The sequence below is a fragment of the Xiphias gladius genome, chromosome 18, assembly GCF_016859285.1.
Source record: "Xiphias gladius isolate SHS-SW01 ecotype Sanya breed wild chromosome 18, ASM1685928v1, whole genome shotgun sequence".
Classification (NCBI taxonomy): Eukaryota; Metazoa; Chordata; class Actinopteri; order Istiophoriformes; family Xiphiidae; genus Xiphias; species Xiphias gladius.
In genome coordinates, this window is record NC_053417.1 from 10,425,006 (window position 1) to 10,445,472 (window position 20,467).

Sequence of the window (20,467 nt, forward strand, 5' to 3'; positions counted from 1 at the left end):
GTTGCACAAACATAGATATAGCTGTCTAAAATCATATATATCATATCAATCATATATATAGACATACTGAGAAAAATACATGTTATAACTTACTCTGCTCACTCATGGGTTTACTCAGGTAATTCACTCTTTACTTCTACTTAAGTAATATGAATCTTTACTCTTAGTGGAGTATTTTTATTTAAAGACCTGTCCACAAAGACATGTTTAAAGCCATATCTGTGTGTGTTTGTATATATATATATATACACACACACATATATACATATATCTTTTTTTCAGGTTTCTCCATCACATTTGTGAGTGTCTCATATTGAACTATAACTGGCTTTTAAATGAGTTGTGATGTCACAAAACCCCCTTATAGGTACTCGTCTTCAAGTCAGATTTAACGGGAGCAGAGAAACTTTGCTCCTTCAGCAAATGAATGTGAAAACAGCCTTCTGGCGTACACACATCATTCTGCACAGTGCACGGTCAAAAAGTCAAGTAAGTAACAATCAGCAAAACACATTGCTTGTTACTTTAAGAACACTTTCCACGCCTACTATTTGCAGCATACTTTTATTTTAAAGCGAGTCCATCCTCCTTCCAAAGGATAAGAAATAAGTCATGCACACCTGCTGTACCTTCTTGTATGAAACATTTACCACCCATCAGTCAACCAAGTACTTTCAATTTGCTGCGTCAGGCCGCAGCAGCAGGTTATCAGCAAGGCCTGTTTTTCTGGCCTCTGCAGTGGAACGTGAAGATAAGCAGTGACAGTAGAAAGGGCGTGAAAGGAGTTGTCACCACCACAGCCAACTGTTGACGACAATATGGTCGATAGGGGGATGTGATACAAGCAAAGAGAGTTTATAGTCAATAGTACAGCGCACAGAAAACACCTGAGCAAGGACAGGAAATGCAGTGTGTGTGTGTGTGTGTGTTCCATCAAATAAGACAAGAGCCAGAGACTTGAATCAGACCAGACAGCTTTGGACATTTATTAATTCATATGGATTGAATGACATTGGTGACCCAAGATTATCTTGACACGCACGCACACACACGCATACACATATCCCACCAGAGAGACACACAAATAAGTCATATTTGAGATTCCAGGAGCCCTTAAAACTTTCCGGGAAAATAAACTTCATCTCCCAATATCAAATTTTTTTTTTTTTAACCTATTCTGACATAAAATGTAAACATTTCAAAGATCACTCTGAATGGAGTACCAACCACATGTGAACTTGGCCAGGTATCAAATTCATGATGATAGTGCTAACATTTGGATTTTTGCACTCTCTAGTGACCAAGTGTGGGAAAATCATTGTGTAAAATCCACTTGGGTCTCACCGTTGTGCTGAAATGCCAATGCAAAGTGTCCTTTTCATCTATTAAGAATTTGCTAAAAAATAATTTACGCTCTTTTGCATATAGAGATAAAAACTAAAAACACCGCGTTGTTTCTGTTCTCTGACTCAGATTCTAGATCAGAGGGTAACAATTTAAATTACAGCTCCTGTTATCACTTGAGTTTTCACAATAATACTGCGGTGAGAAAGAACAATGTGGAGAATTTCGAGGCAGTAGACGCAAGTGACTAATACTTTAGAATAATCCGGAAGCCGGGGCTAAAGTCAAGGTTTTCTCTCATGTGCCGCAGCTCTAAGCCTTTTTCCAACAGTCTGAACAAAGCAGCTTATTTATCTAATTTCCACTGTGTTCTGTTACAGTGTTAGAATTTGTCTGATAACATAAAGGAGCTGCAATATTAAGTGTTAATAAATACAGTACTTCTGTCTCAATTTTATTTATTGCACAAAACGTGAAGCTTGTGGGAGCCTCACTGACGAGCCTCACCTACTGCATTCAACTCCCCTAACTCAGTTTTCGGCCGCGTTCACCCCTGCCCACAGTCCTCCCATCTCTTTCCTTTTAGTCAACATTTATATTTTTTCTCAATTCCTATTAGTACATCTGGTGTTTCGGTATTTTTTTAACCTATGGTGTTGTCCAAATCTGGGTAGAGTACTCATGAAAATTTGGTCATGTGTAAACCTTTTTTCTTTTTACAAAATAAGTCAACCTGTCAAAGGCTGTCTTAGTACACTTCCAACTGACCTGTGTTACAGCGTCCATTAATAGGAATGTTACTCATTCAGGAAGTAAAAGTACTAATGGTATTAGTTTCCGAGTATCTCTAATATGGCTGTGAGTGGCAGCAGGACGCCATGGCGACATCTACATAAGGCCGACCAGCTGTCTATTCAAAACCAGTGATGTTCGTTGGTTTGGTGATAATCAAACCCTGACACCAAACCAAACGCATCAGTTGGAAAACCACCAAACGCTGAAAACTTCTGATGTTCCCCGTCACCTGCCTCAGCCTCCTTCTATCCACTCTCCACGCCAGTTTGTCCGTCAGCTTTATTACATTCCTCCATTTCTCCCAAAAAATTGTCTGTATTTCCTAATTTCCATCCTTTTTCTAACCTCTCCTTCATTCGCCCTTTACCCTGACTGGACCTAAACCGAACCCCCCCAAAATCCCCCCTCCCTCTCTCTGATGGGTACAGGACACCAAACACATGAAAAAGGGGTCAGGGTCTTTTCCCTGTAAGAAAATGAATTTGGCACATGATGAGTGGAGGCTCGACGCCCCCTGTGAGTGGGGGCGGGATCACTTGAGTCCCTCGTCTGTGCTCTTGAACATGAGAATGGCGTTGGAGATCTTGAGGGCGGGGCCAAGCTTGATGCTCATGATCTTCACAATGTCGGTCTGGGTAAGCAGCAGGAAGGCCTCCCCGTCAATCATCTGGAGAGACGCAACAGCGGAAATGTCAAACTCACGAAGGGGCGGACAAAATAACGGAAAGCAATAATTATACAGTACAGTGGCCCTGAAAATGTAGCCCTAAGTCAAGCTGGTGAAGATCATAATGGTCTGTTTTCTGTGAGGTGAAAGTGTCAAAAATGGTCTTGTGTGCCAATGAAAGGGGGGGCATCATCAGAACAGAAGGACGATGAGGACAAGTAGATGCTCAGCAACACTGATTGAATGTTACCTAACAGACTGTTGTTTAGTTATGTAAAGTGTTTCCGTTGCTCACGGTGCTGCTACAGTGCAACATGAAAGCTGCCGTGTGAATATTGCGTGAATTAACCTCACATTTAGAAACACTTGGTGAGTCTCACCTCTTCTTTGAAGAGACGAGCCTGTTCTTCACAGCCGATTAGATTCTGGACAAACCTGAAGACCTGCGGCACAGAATTCAGATTGCAAATGGTCAAAACAATCAGAGCAATCAGAGAAATCAGAGAAAGAAAATGAATTAATGTGAAGGTAAGTGATAATATTTGCTGACCTCCTCAACGCTCCATGACGCCACCTGGCTGGCGTGAATGCCCTGAACGCCGGGCAGCAGCTTACAGTGCTGCTCCCAACACAGAGACAGAGTCCTGTCCGACTGACCGCTTAGAGCCGACATGAACAGTGACGGATACACGCCCTCTGAGGACATGTCTCAGGGCACACACACACACACACACACACACACGCAAAAACATGATTGGTTGACATACAAAAAAGTGTTGACTTACGAACACGTCACAGATAATTCAGATCAAAGCTGCCGATAGGCCTTTTTCACAACATACATTTTGACATATCTTAGCAGGAAAAGCACAGGTGCAATTAACTGAATTTAGATGGCCTGGCTTACTGTGAGACTTTAATGGATCACAGCCATCATTAGCAGTATTAGTTATACCTGTGCTTTTCCTGCTGTGAAAAGTCAAAACGCCTGCTGAATTGTCCAATTTGACCATTTTTATATGCCAAAATTTTTTTAAACGTTCAAAAATGAGGTGTTGCTGCCGAACTGTGTTACATCTCCGGATACGTATGACTCAGATACAACCTTCACACCTGCAGATGACATGGAAACTTTCCACTGAAATCCATAATATGCTCTTTAATATGGGATAAGGCTGCAGGCTGACACCACTGAAGCTGATAAACAAAATCCTATCTGCACCTCCAGAACATGCACTGACTAGATGATGTCTCTTTTTTACTGAAAGCATCAATACTGGACAACATATATTGTCAAACTGATGCGGCTAGCCCTGCTACACACACAGCAAAGCCACCAACACAACATCAAGTAGGCCTGTGTGTGTGTGTGTGTCTGTGTGTTTACAGAGTTTATTTCTTTGAAGCTCAGAGGCCTCACAGACAGAGGGCTGTTTAAAGTGGAGTTGTCGTACCAAATAAATGTAGTGGGAGGTGAGGGACTAGAGGGACCACTGAGCCGACAAGCTGCTGTCCATATCTCCTATGTGACTAAAATCCAATCATAGTAGGATATGCATAGCGCAATTAGAAAACTCACTCTGGTAGTCTCTCTGCTGGTTCTTCCTGTATTTGGGAGGACGACCAATCCTGAAAACAGGAAAAGATTAATGTGAGACAAAATCAAACCTGCACACGCAAGTATACACACACACACACACACACACACACACACACACACACACACACACACACACACACACACACACACACACACACACACACACACACACACACACACACACACACCTCTTTACCTGCCACGGTAATGGGTCTTCTTGGACCTTTGGCCGAAGAAAAGGTTCCTCTTGCATTCTGAGTCGGACAGGTCGGCCTTCAGCCTGCCCTGGTTACGCTCAGCCAGCGGGCAGCCGGATATGCAGTGATGGGCGGTGAAACGACCGGTCACATGGCCTGAACCATCGCAACCAGGAGTTGGACACTTCCTGTTTCAAGGACAGATGTCCACAGTCAAATGGAAATCTGGCCTCAGTGTATTTTGAATGGTTGGCCCTGGTGAATAAAGCATCACAAGAGCTGAGTTCAGTGCTGACCTGTTGTGGAAGCTGTACTTGTTGGTTCTGGGGTGGCTGATGGGTTTGCAGGAAACAGAGGAGGGGTAGGTGGACTGGCCCGTAGCAGGAGGCTCCCTCACACCTACATACATGCAAATACAGACAGATTAGCCCTAACATGTACACTCATACACACACACACACACACAACACACACACACAAACAGCATGATGGCGACAACCCTCTTAAAAATGCTACTCTGTATGAGATTATGCCTGTAACTAACAAGTCATGCAGATCCCAACCAGCCTTTCTCAAAGGAGATATTTTGACTTGTCTTAGTAGGAAAAGCACAGGTGTTAATTTTAACATTAATGATGGCTCTGTTGTGTCCAAGTGTCCCAGTAAGACATGACACAATACGTGGACCCTGAAACTGAAGCAGCTAGATGGAATTCAGCCATCATTGATTTTATTATTTACACCTGTGCTTTTTCTATGACCTTTCAAAAGGCCTATTTACACGAACAAATAATATTGACAATACATACAATATATCAGCAACATACATGGAATTTAGCTTTAAGAAAAAAAGCAAAAAATAGGAACGAATAATTGATGTAAAAAATTAGTAAATGAAAATAAAATAGGTTTTAAAAAAGGCATTTAAAGAGGTATTGTCATTTCATTTAGCATTTTAATTTACCAATTTCCTCACCTTTCAGTTGTCTATACGACGGTTTAATTAACATTTATGTGGCACTCTGGGGCCATACAGGGGCTAAATTTAGCCAGAGTAAGCGCAGAAAATATCTATTTTTGTTCTGATTTAATGCTATCAAGCATTTTGAAGAAAGCTTGACGTCCACTTTTTAGTGAAGTACAAACAGAGGGGAGTATTGTAGTTGCTACCATGTGGCTGCTGTGTTTTGGGGTCCCGTGGGGGGACTTTTAACGGGTGACCGGTCGCTTCGCACCAGCCTGCTGGATGTATGTCCGGGTGATCTGAGTCCATCCACTCATCGTAGACATGACTCCACCCGTCATAATGGACCTGAAGGAGGAACAGAGATGGAGCTATAACACATATAAATACTGACATTAGTCAGTACATTTAAGCTCATATTCAAACGGGCACGTCAAAACCTTTAGTGCCTTGGCCCCAGATGACAAGTACACTCGGTCAAAGCTGTAATGAACCTTTGGGAGCTGGAGAAACATTTTAAACACTATCACACACATACGAGATCATAGAATTCATAACCTCAGACATTTTCAGACACACACACACACACACACACACACACACACACACACACACACACACACACACACACACACACACACACACACACACACACACACACACACACACACACACAGAGTATTACCTTAATGCGGTGAGTCTCAACCTCCTCTACTGTGGCCACTCTGATCAGACCTGGACTTCTCTTGTCCACGGCCTCCAGTTTCATCTGAGGCTGGAAGCTGTGGGGCACACGCTGCAGACAGAGCAGAGGATGAGGGGAAAACGCCTTCCAGCACACTTTTAATAAAGCCTTGGCTTAACTTGCAGCATTCTTAATTTCTACAACTTAATTGCTTTGTTTTTATACGGCTTTTTTCTGGGGGGGGGGGCATTTTATGTATTTCATTAGAGATGTTATGGTAGGGAGATGACAGGAAATGAGGAGAGAGAGAGATGGGGAATAACATGCAACACGCAAACCAGTGGCGCTGTGGTTCATGGTCAGCATTTTAAGGTGTTTTTATACCAATTTAAAGTTATTGTCTAATGTACCTATGGCGGCAATCTTAAATATCCGTCAGCTGTGATGACATTGGTGATATTCTGTATGTAACTGATATGACCGTGACATGCATCTCGTCATTTTTGATTGCTCTGGCCTTCTCAGTCTGGTAACGCTGGCTCTCACCCCACCGTCGCTGCTGTTGTCTGCCGGCCCATACCACAGAACCGCAGTACAGTTAATCTCGATTCATACTGTGAATTTAATCAAAAATAGTACGTTTATACTTTGTTCTCACCACTTTAAAGGCGTCAGCGGCCACGGCCTTGGAACCAGTCTCCTCCATGTAGTGAGACCAGGAGAACTGGCCCTGGTCTGGGTAATCTGGTGTAGCAAAAAAATAATGTCACATCAAACAGTGAACACAAACATAAACATCCATCCTATACATACCACCTTGTGCATTTTCATCTGGCTCCTTCACAGGTTGCCCAGTGTTCTTCTTATCTGTAATTTGTGCTAATCTTAGTGATTATGTCAAAGTACACGGTATAAAACCCATTAAAACGATCCTTTACATGTACAGTATATTTCAGGCATTTGTTTGCCACACTCACATGTACACATTCAGTGTGTGCTGTTTATATTTGCAGAGTTTAATACACATGAAAAGAACAAAAGGACAGTGTTAATGGCATGAAGGATTACTTGGCAGAGTTGTTTTTGAACTGTATGACCCATGGTACGACTATGAACATGATTAATGATTAACAGGGAGCACACTGGTCACCTTGGGGTGGTGTTAGGGGCAGGTTCCTCTCCTGACACCAACCAATAGGATGAATGTATGGACTGCTGGCATCACACCTGCATATTTTGACAGCCAACAACAACAACATCCGGTGTTATCAAAAGGAACATTTTGATAGTTTAAAGCAGAATTGGCAGATGCAGAAATGACATGACAGATAAACGAGCAACGCTGCAGTTTCATGGTTTTATTGTAAAGAAAAAGCTTGAGCATTAAATGAGTTAGCAGGCTGTGCAAAAGAGCCACCGATCTGACGTTGGAGGTGCCTCTACTGTGGATTTAGCTGATACTCATTTAAAGCTCTATGGTAACACTGAATCAAATGGCAATATGCAATGTGAAAGGCTTTACTCGTGATGACACAACCAGAGAGAATTATCACCCCTCTACAACTCTGCTGAGCTTGTTAGCCTCTTTTAGCTCATTGTTTTGGTTTATGACACCTTCGCTGTCTGGTTCAGTCTGAGCACTCTCACTAACCCTGCATCCTTTGTGTAATATGTGGGACTCAGTAATTTGCTGGACAGTATGGATAATAAGGTACAATACTAAAACAGTACTGCATAACAAAAAGTTTATTTTTTAATCGAAATTTAATTTGGATTGTTTTTGCTTTATTCTTATTTTTATATGGGAAAGGAATTCAGGCGAGAAACTAATGTTGCATTGTTACAAGCATAATTACTGTTAAACACCAATTACATGGGTGCCACATGCTGGCAGGTAAGAGGAATCTGGTGACCTGGGGTGTTTTTAGTCAATCGACTGATTAGACATCTGCTCAGGTTTAAGTTTAATGCTCCCAACTACAGGATGTCACCAAACTATAATGTAATGCTAAAGTAAATAAATAAGTTAAGAACTAAAAAATATCCTTATAGGAAAATCAAAACAAAACCATATATGCATAAAAGATTTCACACCAATATGGGATATAATAAGAATGATAAAGGTGGAAGTTGTCCAGCTCTAACAGCTCCAGCAGCTGCCAGAGACGACCAAAGGTGCGTAGGGACTTTAAATTAAACTGTTCAAATCTGGGCTTTCAGGTTGAAACTGAAGGTTTTGAGAAAACTCCAATGGGCATCAGTGAGCTGCCTTAGCAATGCTTGTTAGTCTTCTGCTCTCAGAAATCTCAGTCTACAATTAGAAACTTCTAAGCAGATCACAAGCCTCAGTTTCTCCATAGCTGCTCAGTATGATATTAAGTCAATCATTTCCAAAAGCCCATACACACAGAAAGACTCTGAGGCTCACCAGTAGTCGTAAGTGTCATCCCAGTTGTCAAAATGAACCAGGAAGCGGTCGTCCACCATGTCCGTGACAGTTGCCACACAGATGAGGGAGGGGTTCATACGGTCGACAGCCTCCAGCTTCATTCCTATCTCAAAACTGCACTTCACGTCGATCTGAAGAGAGAGCAAAAATATTAAAAACCACATGACAAGAGCACATTAAGCAAGTAGAGACAGACAGACTAGTGGACTGCAGCTGATAAATTATGTAAAAATTCTATGGAAACTGAGCACTGTTAACTCAAGAATTGTGTGGTTTGAGTGTTTTCTAAATGTGTTTATTAATTCACAAACTGTCAAAAAAGCAACAGATTGGTAATACTGAAGCTCGACCTCTGCTGAATTAAACATGAGGGTGCAGAAGGAAGTCAGCACCAATCCAAACAAGCATAGAGCTTTATGATGTCCTCGTGTTAAATACTAATATTACAACAAATATCAGAAAGGACGTCAGGTCCAACTTTGAAAAAGCATTGCAGGTAGAGACATATGAATATTGTCACAATTTATATTTTGGCACAACAAGTCTTCAATGCTGTATCACCATCTGCTTAAAGTCAAAAGATTGTTTAAAATGACCTTTTTTTTAAATTATTGGATTTGGAATTTTCCCAACCTTAAATCTTTCACCTCATCCATTCATGCTTGTAGATGATACAGCTACCATATATTATACTGTGTGGTGGCAGTTACCCTCCCAGGACTGGCAAACAGTTCTTTGGGAGCCACTTGTGCTTTAGTCATTCTCAGGTAATTGGTCCAGGTAAACTCCTCCTCTTTGCAGCCTGCAGGAAAGACGGAAATACAGAAGACTGACAAGATTCACATTGTGGGAAAGCAGCATAACCTTCAAAGGAATAATTCAAGAAAATGCACTTACTTGCTTTCATGCCCAGAGTCAGATTAGAGGATTGGTACCGCTCTCATATCTGTACAGTAAATATACAAGGCTTAGCTTAGCACAAAGACTGGAAACAAGGGGAAACAACTTGCCCAATTCTGTGCAGAGGTAACAAGTCCCTAATTAACACGTTATATCTTGTTTGTTTAATACGTACAAAAACTGAGCAGATTGACTTCTGAATTGGCTACTTCCCAGCAAAGAAATAGTCCTGCACATGACGCCTCCCCCCTTGAAACCGCAACGTGTCGTTTTTTACACTTCAGTTTTTGTGTGGAATAAACAAATGAGATATAACGTGTTCATTAATGGTAACTAGAGTTTTAAAGATGCTGTTAGGTGAATTTTGTTACCTTTGTTCATAGGCAAACTAGCTGTTTCCAATCTTTATGTTATGCTCAGCTAACTAGCTGCAGGCTCCAGCTTCATATTTACTGTATAGACACGAGAGTGGTATCAATCTTCTCCTCTAACTCTTAGCAAGAACGCAAATAATATCAAACTATTCATTTAATGGAGAAGATTTAACATGTGATATGGAAATAAAGGACGTCCGAGTACACTCTAATTTCACACTAAATTCTGTCTGTTCTTTGGTCTTTCATGGTGCACAGAGTGTTGTCACCTCTGACCTTTGGGAGTGTGCAGTTTGTGTGCTGTGCTTTCACACCAGCCTGCGGGGTGGATGTCGGGGGAGTTTGCATTCACCCAGAAGTCGTGGCAGTCAGAGTAGCCGTCAAAATGGAGCCGCAGCCGGTAACCACAGACCTGGACAATGAAATTTTATATTAGAGAAAAAAACAAAGCAGGCTGGAGAAGACGACACCAGGCTGAAACCTCCTGCATGCAAAGCAATCTGTGAGTGAAGGGTGATTTTTAATCCTAAATAATCCTCCTGGGCATTAAGATCCATCGACCGTGGTAATGGACGTCTGGCTCACCTCGGCCACAGTGAGGACGAAGTACATGGACGGATGCTGCGGGTCGATGCCTTCCAGCTTCATCCCCTGTTTAAAGCCGTTCTTCACTGTTGGCACTCTCTGGGACTGGACACAGGATAAAAGAGCAAATATTTCAGTACAGAACACGGGGATTAAAATGAAATTAACTCAAAAGAAATTGTGGGGAAATTGGATCAGGGCAAAGAACAGAGGAAAGATCAGAACAAAGCAAATGGACTAGTGGAGATTACAGCAATGTTATCATTCTCCTAGTAATATTTTTACTCAATTTTTCCTAGGACAAAAAGTTTGGGTTCCAAAAGTATTTAGATAGTTAGAAAAATAAATTACTTTAAGATATGTTTCAGCTCAGGCTGAAACTACAGTCTGAATATTCAAATCTAACATACCTCTTGGAAAAGCTTGTTGGGAGCAGCAACAGCTTTGGTTTCTTCCAGATACTGAGCCCATGTCCACTGCTCTGTCTTACTGTCTCCAGCTTCACCAAAAATACCAATTAGTTCATTCATTTATACAATGTGCATCACAGCAAGATTTTACTTGCTATTAGATATTAAGGAAACAGGGATTTAATTGAGGAACAGATGACAGAAAAGTAGTCAGGAAGGGAAAGAAACAGGTTCCCCGAGCAGCTAATGTTGGGAGGTTGCTGCTTCTAAAGAAAAATGTTCATCTCAAAGTAAAATATTACTTCCATAAAAAAAGGGCAACCAATACAACATTATATAATCTTCCTCCATTCCTCTATCTGTTCTGTCTGTGGGGAAAGAAAATTGAAAAAAAGAAAGACAAGTAATTAAAGGTCAGGGAAGGACAAGATAAAAAAGTACTAAGGATTTACAGGGGTTGGCTGAAAAAACTGGCTCACCACAAAATTCAATGCAGCAGCCCTATAATAAATAAAACCCACAATTTTTATCAGCGCCAGTGTCAGTCACAGAGACGTTTATTCAACTTGAAGGTAATTTTAAAGGCATAATTTGTGGTGTTGTTGTATGGAATTGCACCATATCGTCAGGGATATGTTATTGTTTCTTCACCCGACATCGTTAAAGTGTCCCCCCGTGTACGTAAGGGGAAAGGAGGAAGGGAGGAAAAATAGGTAGAGCAAACAAATGAGCAAAGAAGCGCAAAAAAAGAATGAAAGATGATATTAGACCAACAAAAAGACACATATAAAAAATGACCTGTCCAACCTCCTCTGATGTGTCTGCTGTCTGCTTTAGAGTCATCCATTTTCTCATCCTAAAAAAACATGTAATAAAACTTACATGAGCATAAGGAGTAAAAAGGCAGTACAGTCACTGAAATAGAGCAGATTTTTGACAAGAAAACAAACATTTTGTATTAATTGCAAGGACTCATGAATAATCATGCACATCCGACTAAACTCATCAGACATGAGAACATCTGGTTATCTCTTAGCTACCCCCAGATGTTAAATGGAAATAACAATGCTGTCCCACCGTGCCCTCGATGTCGGAGTCTTCCTCGGAGGGACTCAGGTACTCCTTCCTCTTCCTCTTCCTCATGGGTTTCAGGTGATCGGGGTTAAGGGAGGAGACCCTCCCCCCTGCTGGCACCTTCTCCACCCCGACGCTCCTCCTGAGGTGCAGAGAGGACGGATACAGTGTTCCTCAGGTCTGAACACAGCATCAGAGTCTGCTCCATTTCCTTATTTTCTATTATCACAAAGTTTATTTCCGCCCTGCACACTCAGTTGTAGAGTGACTTTGTTGGGTTTTTTTTTACAGTACCCTATTTGTCTAGGATAGGTTTCCCAGAATGCCTTTAAACAACCCCAGTGCAGTGATGGTATGTGAGCTTGTTTGTTTTTCCTCAATCACAAGCATACAGCATGTGCATGTAGTTAGCTAGCCAGAAAGTGAAAATTTGACGATTGCTGCCCCAGACATTCATCGCATTGAGAGTTCAGTCAGTGTGAAGGCATTTTGCATAGTTGTTAAGGTTTGCTGTTAAATTATGTTTTTATGTTTAAATTTTGTTTTTTCTCAACATTTTGCAATGTTTTGTTTTGTTTGTTGTTTTTGACTTGATTTTGTGGGCTTTCCAAAGACAATAGGGTAAAATCAACAGGAACAATAGAAATAACAGGTAAGCTCAGAAATGTGTGTGAATAGAATGTGTGGGGGAAAAAAACAAACATAGAAATAAGTAAATAAAATAAATAAATTAAAAATAAAATAAATTAAAATAATACAATACATAAAATAATATAAAACTAACATAGCATTGAAGGGGTGCCAGTTGTACATAGTGCTTATAAGCGCTGTGCATTAGGTGTCAAACGAAGGCTATAAGAGATTGGCCAGAGAAGTCACTCAGCCTTCCCCGGCCTCGTCTAGGTAGGCAAGAAATGGGTCCCGGATAGCTGAGACTTGTTTAAATGAATGCTTCTCGAGAACCTGAGTGTTTCCATCTGTATGACTGAGATCGTGTCAGCCATCCATGTCTGGAGGGAACAAGGAGAGGGTGATTTCCATTCCCCCAGAATGAGTCTTTTGGCGACAATCATCCCCAGCATCAGAGACTGTTGTATGGCTGCAGGGAAGCACAGAGTGGATTGCGAGCAGCCAAAGATGGCGAGTCCGGCTTCAAAGGAGGAGGACCTTTTATAGGCCTTTGAATAGTGGTCAAATATTTTGGACTAGAATCCAGTCAGTGGTGGGCAGAGCCAGAAGGCCCGAGACATTATGCCCTCAGTCACTTGACATCTGTCACATAATGGTGAGAAAGAAGGGTAAAACTTGTGCAGCCTGAGTTTAGAGTAGTGAAGACAGTGGACAACTTTGAACTGGATCAGCTGGTGTCTGCTGTTAACCGAGCAGGCCTGTATCATAGACAGACCCTTGTCCCAGGCAGCTTTGGATAGTTCAATGCCCACTTCCCCTCCCCAGGCCTCCCTGAGCTTCACAGTAGAGGCTATAGTACAACCATCAAACAAACATACAAAGTTGTTTTGCAACAGACTTTGAGATACAGTTGCTCCTGTTCATTAGGTGTGTCTGTTACATTCAGTACAATCTAAGTAAAAACCCAATGGAGCAGTGGCATATACACACAACACAACTGTGCAGTTGTACAAACATCAACCACAAACTTATATCTTATATCAAACCACAATACTTATATCTTTGTTTTCAGGGTTCACAGGACACACTGGACTACATCCCGAGGGAAATCTGCCACTATAGCAGCAACTAGTACCAATGCTTTGGAATGGCTAACTTAATGAGGGAATGACCCACAGGAGAAACAAGTAAAATACATCAACCAAAAGGAAAAAAAGGCGGCAATGCAGGGATCATCATCAGCAGTTTCTACGTCTCAGTTTTAGAGAGTGTCCGGTTGTGTAAAAAAGTCTTGTAAACAGAATGTGAGTCAGGATATATGAGTGAGATTTAATACACAAGTGACTGATAAACTGGGAATTCAAACAGAAGAAAAGAATTTGTGCATGAATGATTATGCAAGTGTTTACATGTAGAGATGCATGAATGAGGATACAGGAGAAGTAGCTGTTGTGAACATACCTCTCAGTGATGGGCTCTCTGCGTAGCTCCTCTGTGTAGATCCTCTGAGCTCTGGGATCATGGTTATGTTGTCCCGGTCCGACCTGGACTTCGGGTTTGACCGGCACCAACCTCCCTGGTTCCACAGCTGCGCCTCTCACAGAGCCGACCGGAGCCGACACATCTGACGTGCAAGGAGCAGGCGAGTCGATTAAAAGGCTGCAGGTGAAAACTGATGATACAGATTTTAAAGTTCAGATCTAAATTAAAAATTTCTTTTATAGAATTCAGGTGGGTTAAGTTACTGCACAATAACAGTATTTTATCTTGGATTCTCCAAACATCTGAGTGATGCCTACTTGATATTTTTAACATGAAGATGCATTCAAGAGGAGCTCTGCTGCAGCTGATGTAATTATTGCTCATTTCGGCTTAATACCCACAAGTGATCATTAAAAAGGGCATACTGTGAAATACTTCAAATAACAGTGCTGCTATGTACAGAAAGTAACAGTCCTTAACTAGCAACACAAGCAGATATACTCTGATTTTTTATTCCTGTAATACAAACGCTTTATTAATCACATATGTGCTGTGATATAGGAGGTGGACATGTGGTTGATCTAAAAACAAAGCAAAGTAGTATTTCGAGATATTTATTTTTGTGTCAGGCACTGAAATCGGCAGATACTGGCTCTGAAATGTTTTCAGTGTCGTGTGTGCAAGGTTAAAACGTTTCACTAAATTGTGGTATTTTGTGTTTAAGTCCCTGACATTACCACAACCTTATGTAACCATCTGCCGTCTACCTGGCTTGTCTGCTGGAGCCCCTTCTGTTTCAGCGGATCTCCCAGAAGTCCCTGCTGCTGGTTCAGTGGTGCTGCTGGTGGTCCCCGGGGTGATCAGTGTGCTCAGCGTTCCCACGTCACTCACACAAAACTACAACACACACGCACACGCAGACACACAAAAACACACACGCATCACCTGATGTTTTACCGTGTCTATTCTGCCCTTTTTCTCCTCAAAACAATTTATCAGACATTTACAACATGTGCAGTGTTGCCTGATGTTTCCAGGTTCCTAGCCTGTGCCAATGCAGCTTCTTCAGAGTCTGGAGAGATAAATGGATAATTTTAATAATGCAGGAGTCTAGTGAGATATTACTCTGATTAGCAATCCCTCGTTTTAATTTGAGAAAAAGTGCATCACATTTTGATCATCTAGGAGTTTGGCTTTGTAACTGTGGCCATTTTTATATTAACCCAGTGGAATGAGTTCCAGTGCTTTCTGATTCAGATGTTAAATAATTAATCATTTTAATAATTTTTATTTTATTCACACATCAGAACTGCAGTTACAGGATCAGTTTGTCTGCTGTTAACTGGCGAATGGGTGTGTGTTGAGGTGTCCTTAGAGCATCTCCGGTGTGTTTTATGAGTTGAAAGCTGTCTGATTAGAATCCAATCAACCATCACGCATGTACTAAATGCACCGTGTGAGTAGTTGTTTACATTGCTGTTGGTATTTTTGCCTTTATATAACATTTGCCAGTTGGGATAAACAGTTGGGATAAACAAGAAAAAATAGTCCTCGCCTAAATTCAAAGCCTGGACATAATAGACATTGTAGTTTTTCCTTGTACTGGTTGGTACTTCTTTATGCTCACATAGTGCAACATTAGACTCTTGAGCGATGACCGGTAAGATCAGATGGGTTTGTTCATTCAGTCCGGTTCCTTGTGAGAACAACGGTGTACCAGATCGGGTATGGGGGGAAAAAAAAAGCAACATAAAAATCACTGGCACATGGGACCTGGTACGCCGTATTTTCAAAGTGTCCATTTCAAATATCCGTCACAGCTTCAGGTGGAAAAATCTGCCCAGACGCAGTGACAGACAACATAATGAAATCAACAATGACACTAACTATTTAAAGTAGCTGTTGGCTCCAAGGCTAAATTCTTGTATCGAGCCAAACACATTAATCACCTCAAAATGTAATGTACATTTATATACAATATATCTCACCAGAGTCTTGACATCAATTTAATGCTTTACAATGCTTTATAATTTTTTATAATTTTTTTAATTTGTTTTTTGTTTTTTAATTGTTATTGATATTAATTTAAAGGTTCAACAAAGCATTTATTTTGATTTTTGATTTTTTTTAAATGAGTGCAATTGAATATCTCTGACCCGTGGTCTTAAACCATAAACGATTAAATTTACCAAAATGTAAAACAGAGAAAAGCAAGCAAATCTTCCCATTTGAGATTAATATTTGGTATTTTTACATAATAAATGGCTTTATGTATTTATCGATTATCACAAATAGTTTTCCGTTAATGCTCCCCTCATTTCAGTACTACTCCATTTTTGTACCATATTTTAATTGGGGAATGTGTGAAATCATAAATATTTGTCTCTCTTTGTCTGTTTCCTTACATTGAATGAGGTGCACTAATGTGCACCTCATTTAATGTTCTCATGCAGCAGTTAATTTTGTAAACAGAGGTTTCCAACCCGAGTGCGATGTGAGTTAATCTAATTGCTGTGGGAATAAGATCAATGAGACTTTACCAAGTGAGCCACAATCTATAAAGCTCTTTAAGGAGAAAACGAACGAGTGAGAAACAGCTTGTAAGCTTTTCTAGACAAAAAGCTTTGAGGAGGTGGAGTTTGTAGGGTGCCTACACCTACAACAAGGTGTAGCAGAACAGAATATCGTATAATTTTCACAACACCAGAAACATCACTCACCTTGAGGTTGCTGCTGGGCAGGATGGCCATCCCCTCCTTCCACTCTAGGACGTGGACGATGCTACAGGCCCCGCCCACCTGCGCTGTCAGGGTGGGCGTAGCCGTCTGATTGGCCCGGCCTCCTTTACCTGGGTCTCCTACGGCAACAGCTGGCGTCACCTCCATCTTCTGATGGCTGGGAGCAGGAGCTGAGGAGAGATGCGTTCTGTCTGTCTGGCTGTCTGTGGACAGATTTTCTCACCGCGATAGTGTCAGATCCGTGCAAGATACAGTCACGAGACTTTACAGGTGTGTAGCTGAGATCCATATGAAGGCCGAGTTCGAAGACTTATGCGGTCCAACCCATGAGTACTAATGTCAACACGTTGACGGGTGTCGCGGCTGTTGAGATCCCATCGCAACATGGTCTCTAGTTAACTCTCTGCCTGAGCTCTCGCAATTCACTTAACAAATTGTGCTTTTATATTTTTTGTATCACTTGGTTTTCTGTTTTTAATGTTTTTAAAAGAAAAGGTAATTTCCTTTATGGTACAAATGGTAGACAATTACCAAGTTGATATGCAGCCACTGACTCCCTCTACACCGAAATTTACATTGTGTGCCATTCCAGAAGGATTAAGTGCAATGGATCTGTACAGTACTAAAGGACACTGCCTTATGCAACATAAAAAGATATGGGCAGAGTGGTGAGAGATTAAAGCAAATGACTGCTTTCACCTTGGTCTCTCTGGTCTTATATCAGGATTATCAATTAATTTTTCTCAATCAATCAGTTGATCGTTTGGTCTATAAAATGTCAAAACACAATTGTGAAAAATGCAAATCACAGCTTCGCAAACCCCTACGATTAATCGATTATCAAAACGTTTGCTGATTATATTTCTGTAAATCAAATAACCGCTTTCAGCTCTAATGACAAGGAGTTTTACTGATGCCATATGTAGCGTCTTAAATAACCTTCGGTGGACCAGCTGGTCACATCGCATCCTTGTTTTACTGGTTTACAATCTCAAAGGAAACTTGACTTTGTTAATGGACTGGCCTCTCATTAACCCACATCTGTGTTTCTAGATGTGCCCTAAATTAAACTTGACACGTAAGTAATGTTATTGTATTAAATGAGTCATAATGAGGACCCTTGGTTTAGGATATAATCCCAGTGAATGAGATGAAACATTGTGGGTGGGATTTTTTGAAAAGAGAAATGAGAAGGAAAAAAGTTTTGCTGGGAATTTACATTTCTGCCCAGTTAGTTATTAGTGTATGTAAATAATGTTAGTCACGTAAAGGTTGTACTCCCCTTGAATGTTACACTTGATCCTCAGTGTTTTTCTTCTTCAAAAGAGATCAGGGTCAGTGTGTTGCTCGGCAACACTTTGGCAGGGTGTATACATACACAGACAGACAGACAGCAGCATGTCAAAGGATGGTCTCTCTTAATCCGTGTGGCCGCACTGCCACCCTCAGACCTGTGCTCACCTGGTAGGAGGAGAGCTGTGGTGGTGTGGGGCTGGGGCCGGGCCTTCTTCGCCACACCATCACTCCCACAGATGAGGACGGCCTCGCTGGGGGATGAGGAGGCCGGGTCCAAAGGTCTGCGGTCTTCTTTGGACGGAGCCTCCATGTTCACTTTGGCACTCATAACGGCGTCCCTGTCCCTTACTCCGGAGCGCTGAAAAGAAAAGAGTATCAGGTCCCATCCAGAACGGCCCTGGAAGAGGGATCCCTCCTCCCCCATTAGTTTTTTTCGTGGAATTTTTCTGTGTCCAAATCAAGGGCGAACAGAGGAGGGGATATGTTGTACAGCACTGTGAGGCAAATTGAATCTGATTTGGGGCTCAATAAAATTGACTTGACTTGGCAAGAAATCTCAAGTTAAGTTATTTTAGGATCCTCTGTCCTGCAACCCTCAAAATGTTTTGTGTTTTTTTTTTAATGCACTGGTTAGAGTTATCTTAATAGTTTTGTACCACTTTCATCATTAATTATAAGGGTTTTAATATGGTATGAATACAATGCACAGGAGGGCATCTATAAGAAAGGGGAAATAACGGATAACATGAGATCTGAGCCCACTTTGGTGCTGTATCATTTCTGAACAAATAAATTTAGGATATATATCTTGTAACCATAGAGCCTCTGTGGACACCTTTTTTCTCCATTTATAGTTACTGCCTCCCAATTCCCCCAAAATGGCTCCGAGGCACATGGATTACGATTTAGAAAACGTCAAAACTACATGAGAAAGACTTCAATTTTTTTCCTGGAGATTTCTCCCAACTTAGTAAAAATAAAATAAGTATTCTTTTTTTTTTTTTAAAAAGAGTGCCCTATAACGCAACAATGGCAGAGCGGAGGTGCCTTCCTCCATCAACAGCCATGACCCCGTGTGACTTTTTTTAACAGCCACCCATTACCTAGAATAAAAAAGGGCAATAACGTGTGACACACCAATATTTACGCACAAGCTCCCAAGTCCACACACACACATTAAAACACAGCATTTCAGTTAAAATGGCGGAGGATCTGAAATCCTTGAGCCAAAAACCTAAATGTGTAAAAGCGGTGTCTCAGATCCTGTGAAAATCCCATTTACTGGAAAATGAACCCTGTCACCCATTCCGCTAACATCTCAAATGAAAGAGCAACATTTCCACCTCACAACAACGCTAGACATGTTAGATATTTTACTAACCTCGGCGCGGTTTCTCCCACTATTTAAAAGTATTTAACTCGATTAGGTTCATTAAAAGCGAGGTATTATCAAATATGTATCTTTAAGATGAAAAGCTTTGTGGGTGATTACATCCATAACGCCAAAACGCTTTAACCCAAGAAAAAACCACACTGACACTTGTCCCTTTAAAACGCACTTGGTTAAAAGACGCTACGTGTCTGCTACAATTGGAAGAAAAGGATAAATGTGAAATAATTTCGTGGTTGCAGATCAATTCGTAACTGAAATTTTGGCTTACCAGCTCTGATCTCCTGCGGCTCCGGGGCTCCGACTGCGCATGCGCGGGCCCACAGTACAGTCACCGCTCGCCGGCTATGTTATAGCGGCGAGAGACTTCAGTGTAACCGCTCCACTTTCAGTAATGGTCGATGTGTTAAAAAAAAAAATCATGTAGTGCGCTATCGATTCGACTGGACACTGTTCAGCGGCAGCTGTTCCGTCACTTTTCACTTCAAATGTAACAAACGACTACGGCGTACATCTACAAACCAGAGAGCCGGTTCAGCCCCCCCCCCTACCCAAGAGTACCATCCCTTAATGAAGGAGCATTTATTATATAATTAGCAGGATATAGGTCATGTCGATACTGCAGTCAAGGTTTCTGCCATTCTGACACAAAGCAACATCACACGCCAAGATTTTTCATTAAGATCTTTAATTGAACATACAATTTAAAAAAAAAAAAAAAAAGAAAAAAAAAAAACATTTCCTGTTAGATCTCGTTTGCATGGAGAAAAAAAAACAAAACCCAAAACCAAAAAAAAAAAAAAAAATACATTACAAATCTGTTCCACAAGATGGAGAGAGGGGCTGCATTCAGTAAGTCTGATGACGTTTGTTTTGATCTAAACCCA

General features: G+C 41.2%; 1 protein-coding gene across 1 annotated transcript; it reads right to left on the bottom strand.

Annotated features, from left to right (window-relative positions):
• Nucleotides 1-20: 20 nt before the first annotated feature.
• l3mbtl1 (L3MBTL histone methyl-lysine binding protein 1) lies at nucleotides 21-19,928 on the bottom strand. The gene is made up of 22 exons (XM_040153775.1): nucleotides 19,852-19,928; nucleotides 18,356-18,548; nucleotides 16,877-17,064; nucleotides 14,924-15,053; nucleotides 14,136-14,298; nucleotides 12,048-12,186; nucleotides 11,778-11,826; nucleotides 10,971-11,059; nucleotides 10,561-10,665; nucleotides 10,252-10,387; nucleotides 9,412-9,503; nucleotides 8,681-8,832; nucleotides 7,403-7,479; nucleotides 6,911-6,996; nucleotides 6,253-6,363; nucleotides 5,774-5,915; nucleotides 4,900-5,002; nucleotides 4,603-4,791; nucleotides 4,386-4,435; nucleotides 3,357-3,514; nucleotides 3,187-3,249; nucleotides 21-2,806 (listed from the first exon to the last, which is right to left on the bottom strand). The coding sequence occupies exons 2-22, from the start codon at nucleotides 18,516-18,518 to the stop codon at nucleotides 2,672-2,674; spliced, it is 2,520 nt and encodes an 839-aa protein (XP_040009709.1). The 5' UTR covers nucleotides 18,519-18,548; nucleotides 19,852-19,928; the 3' UTR covers nucleotides 21-2,671.
• Between the last annotated feature and the right edge of the window lie 539 nt (nucleotides 19,929-20,467).

Excerpts from the sequence above, each read along its gene's own strand:
- l3mbtl1 (XM_040153775.1), bottom strand. The coding sequence starts at position 18,518 with ATGAGTGCCAAAGTGAACATGGAGGCTCCGTCCAAAGAAGACCGCAGA. Across the intron at positions 15,054-16,876 it reads TGCCCAGCAGCAACCTCAAG|TTTTGTGTGAGTGACGTGGG; the intron begins GTGAGTGATGTT and ends TGTGTGTTGTAG. Across the intron at positions 5,916-6,252 it reads TTGAGACTCACCGCATTAAG|GTCCATTATGACGGGTGGAG; the intron begins GTAATACTCTGT and ends TTCCTCCTTCAG.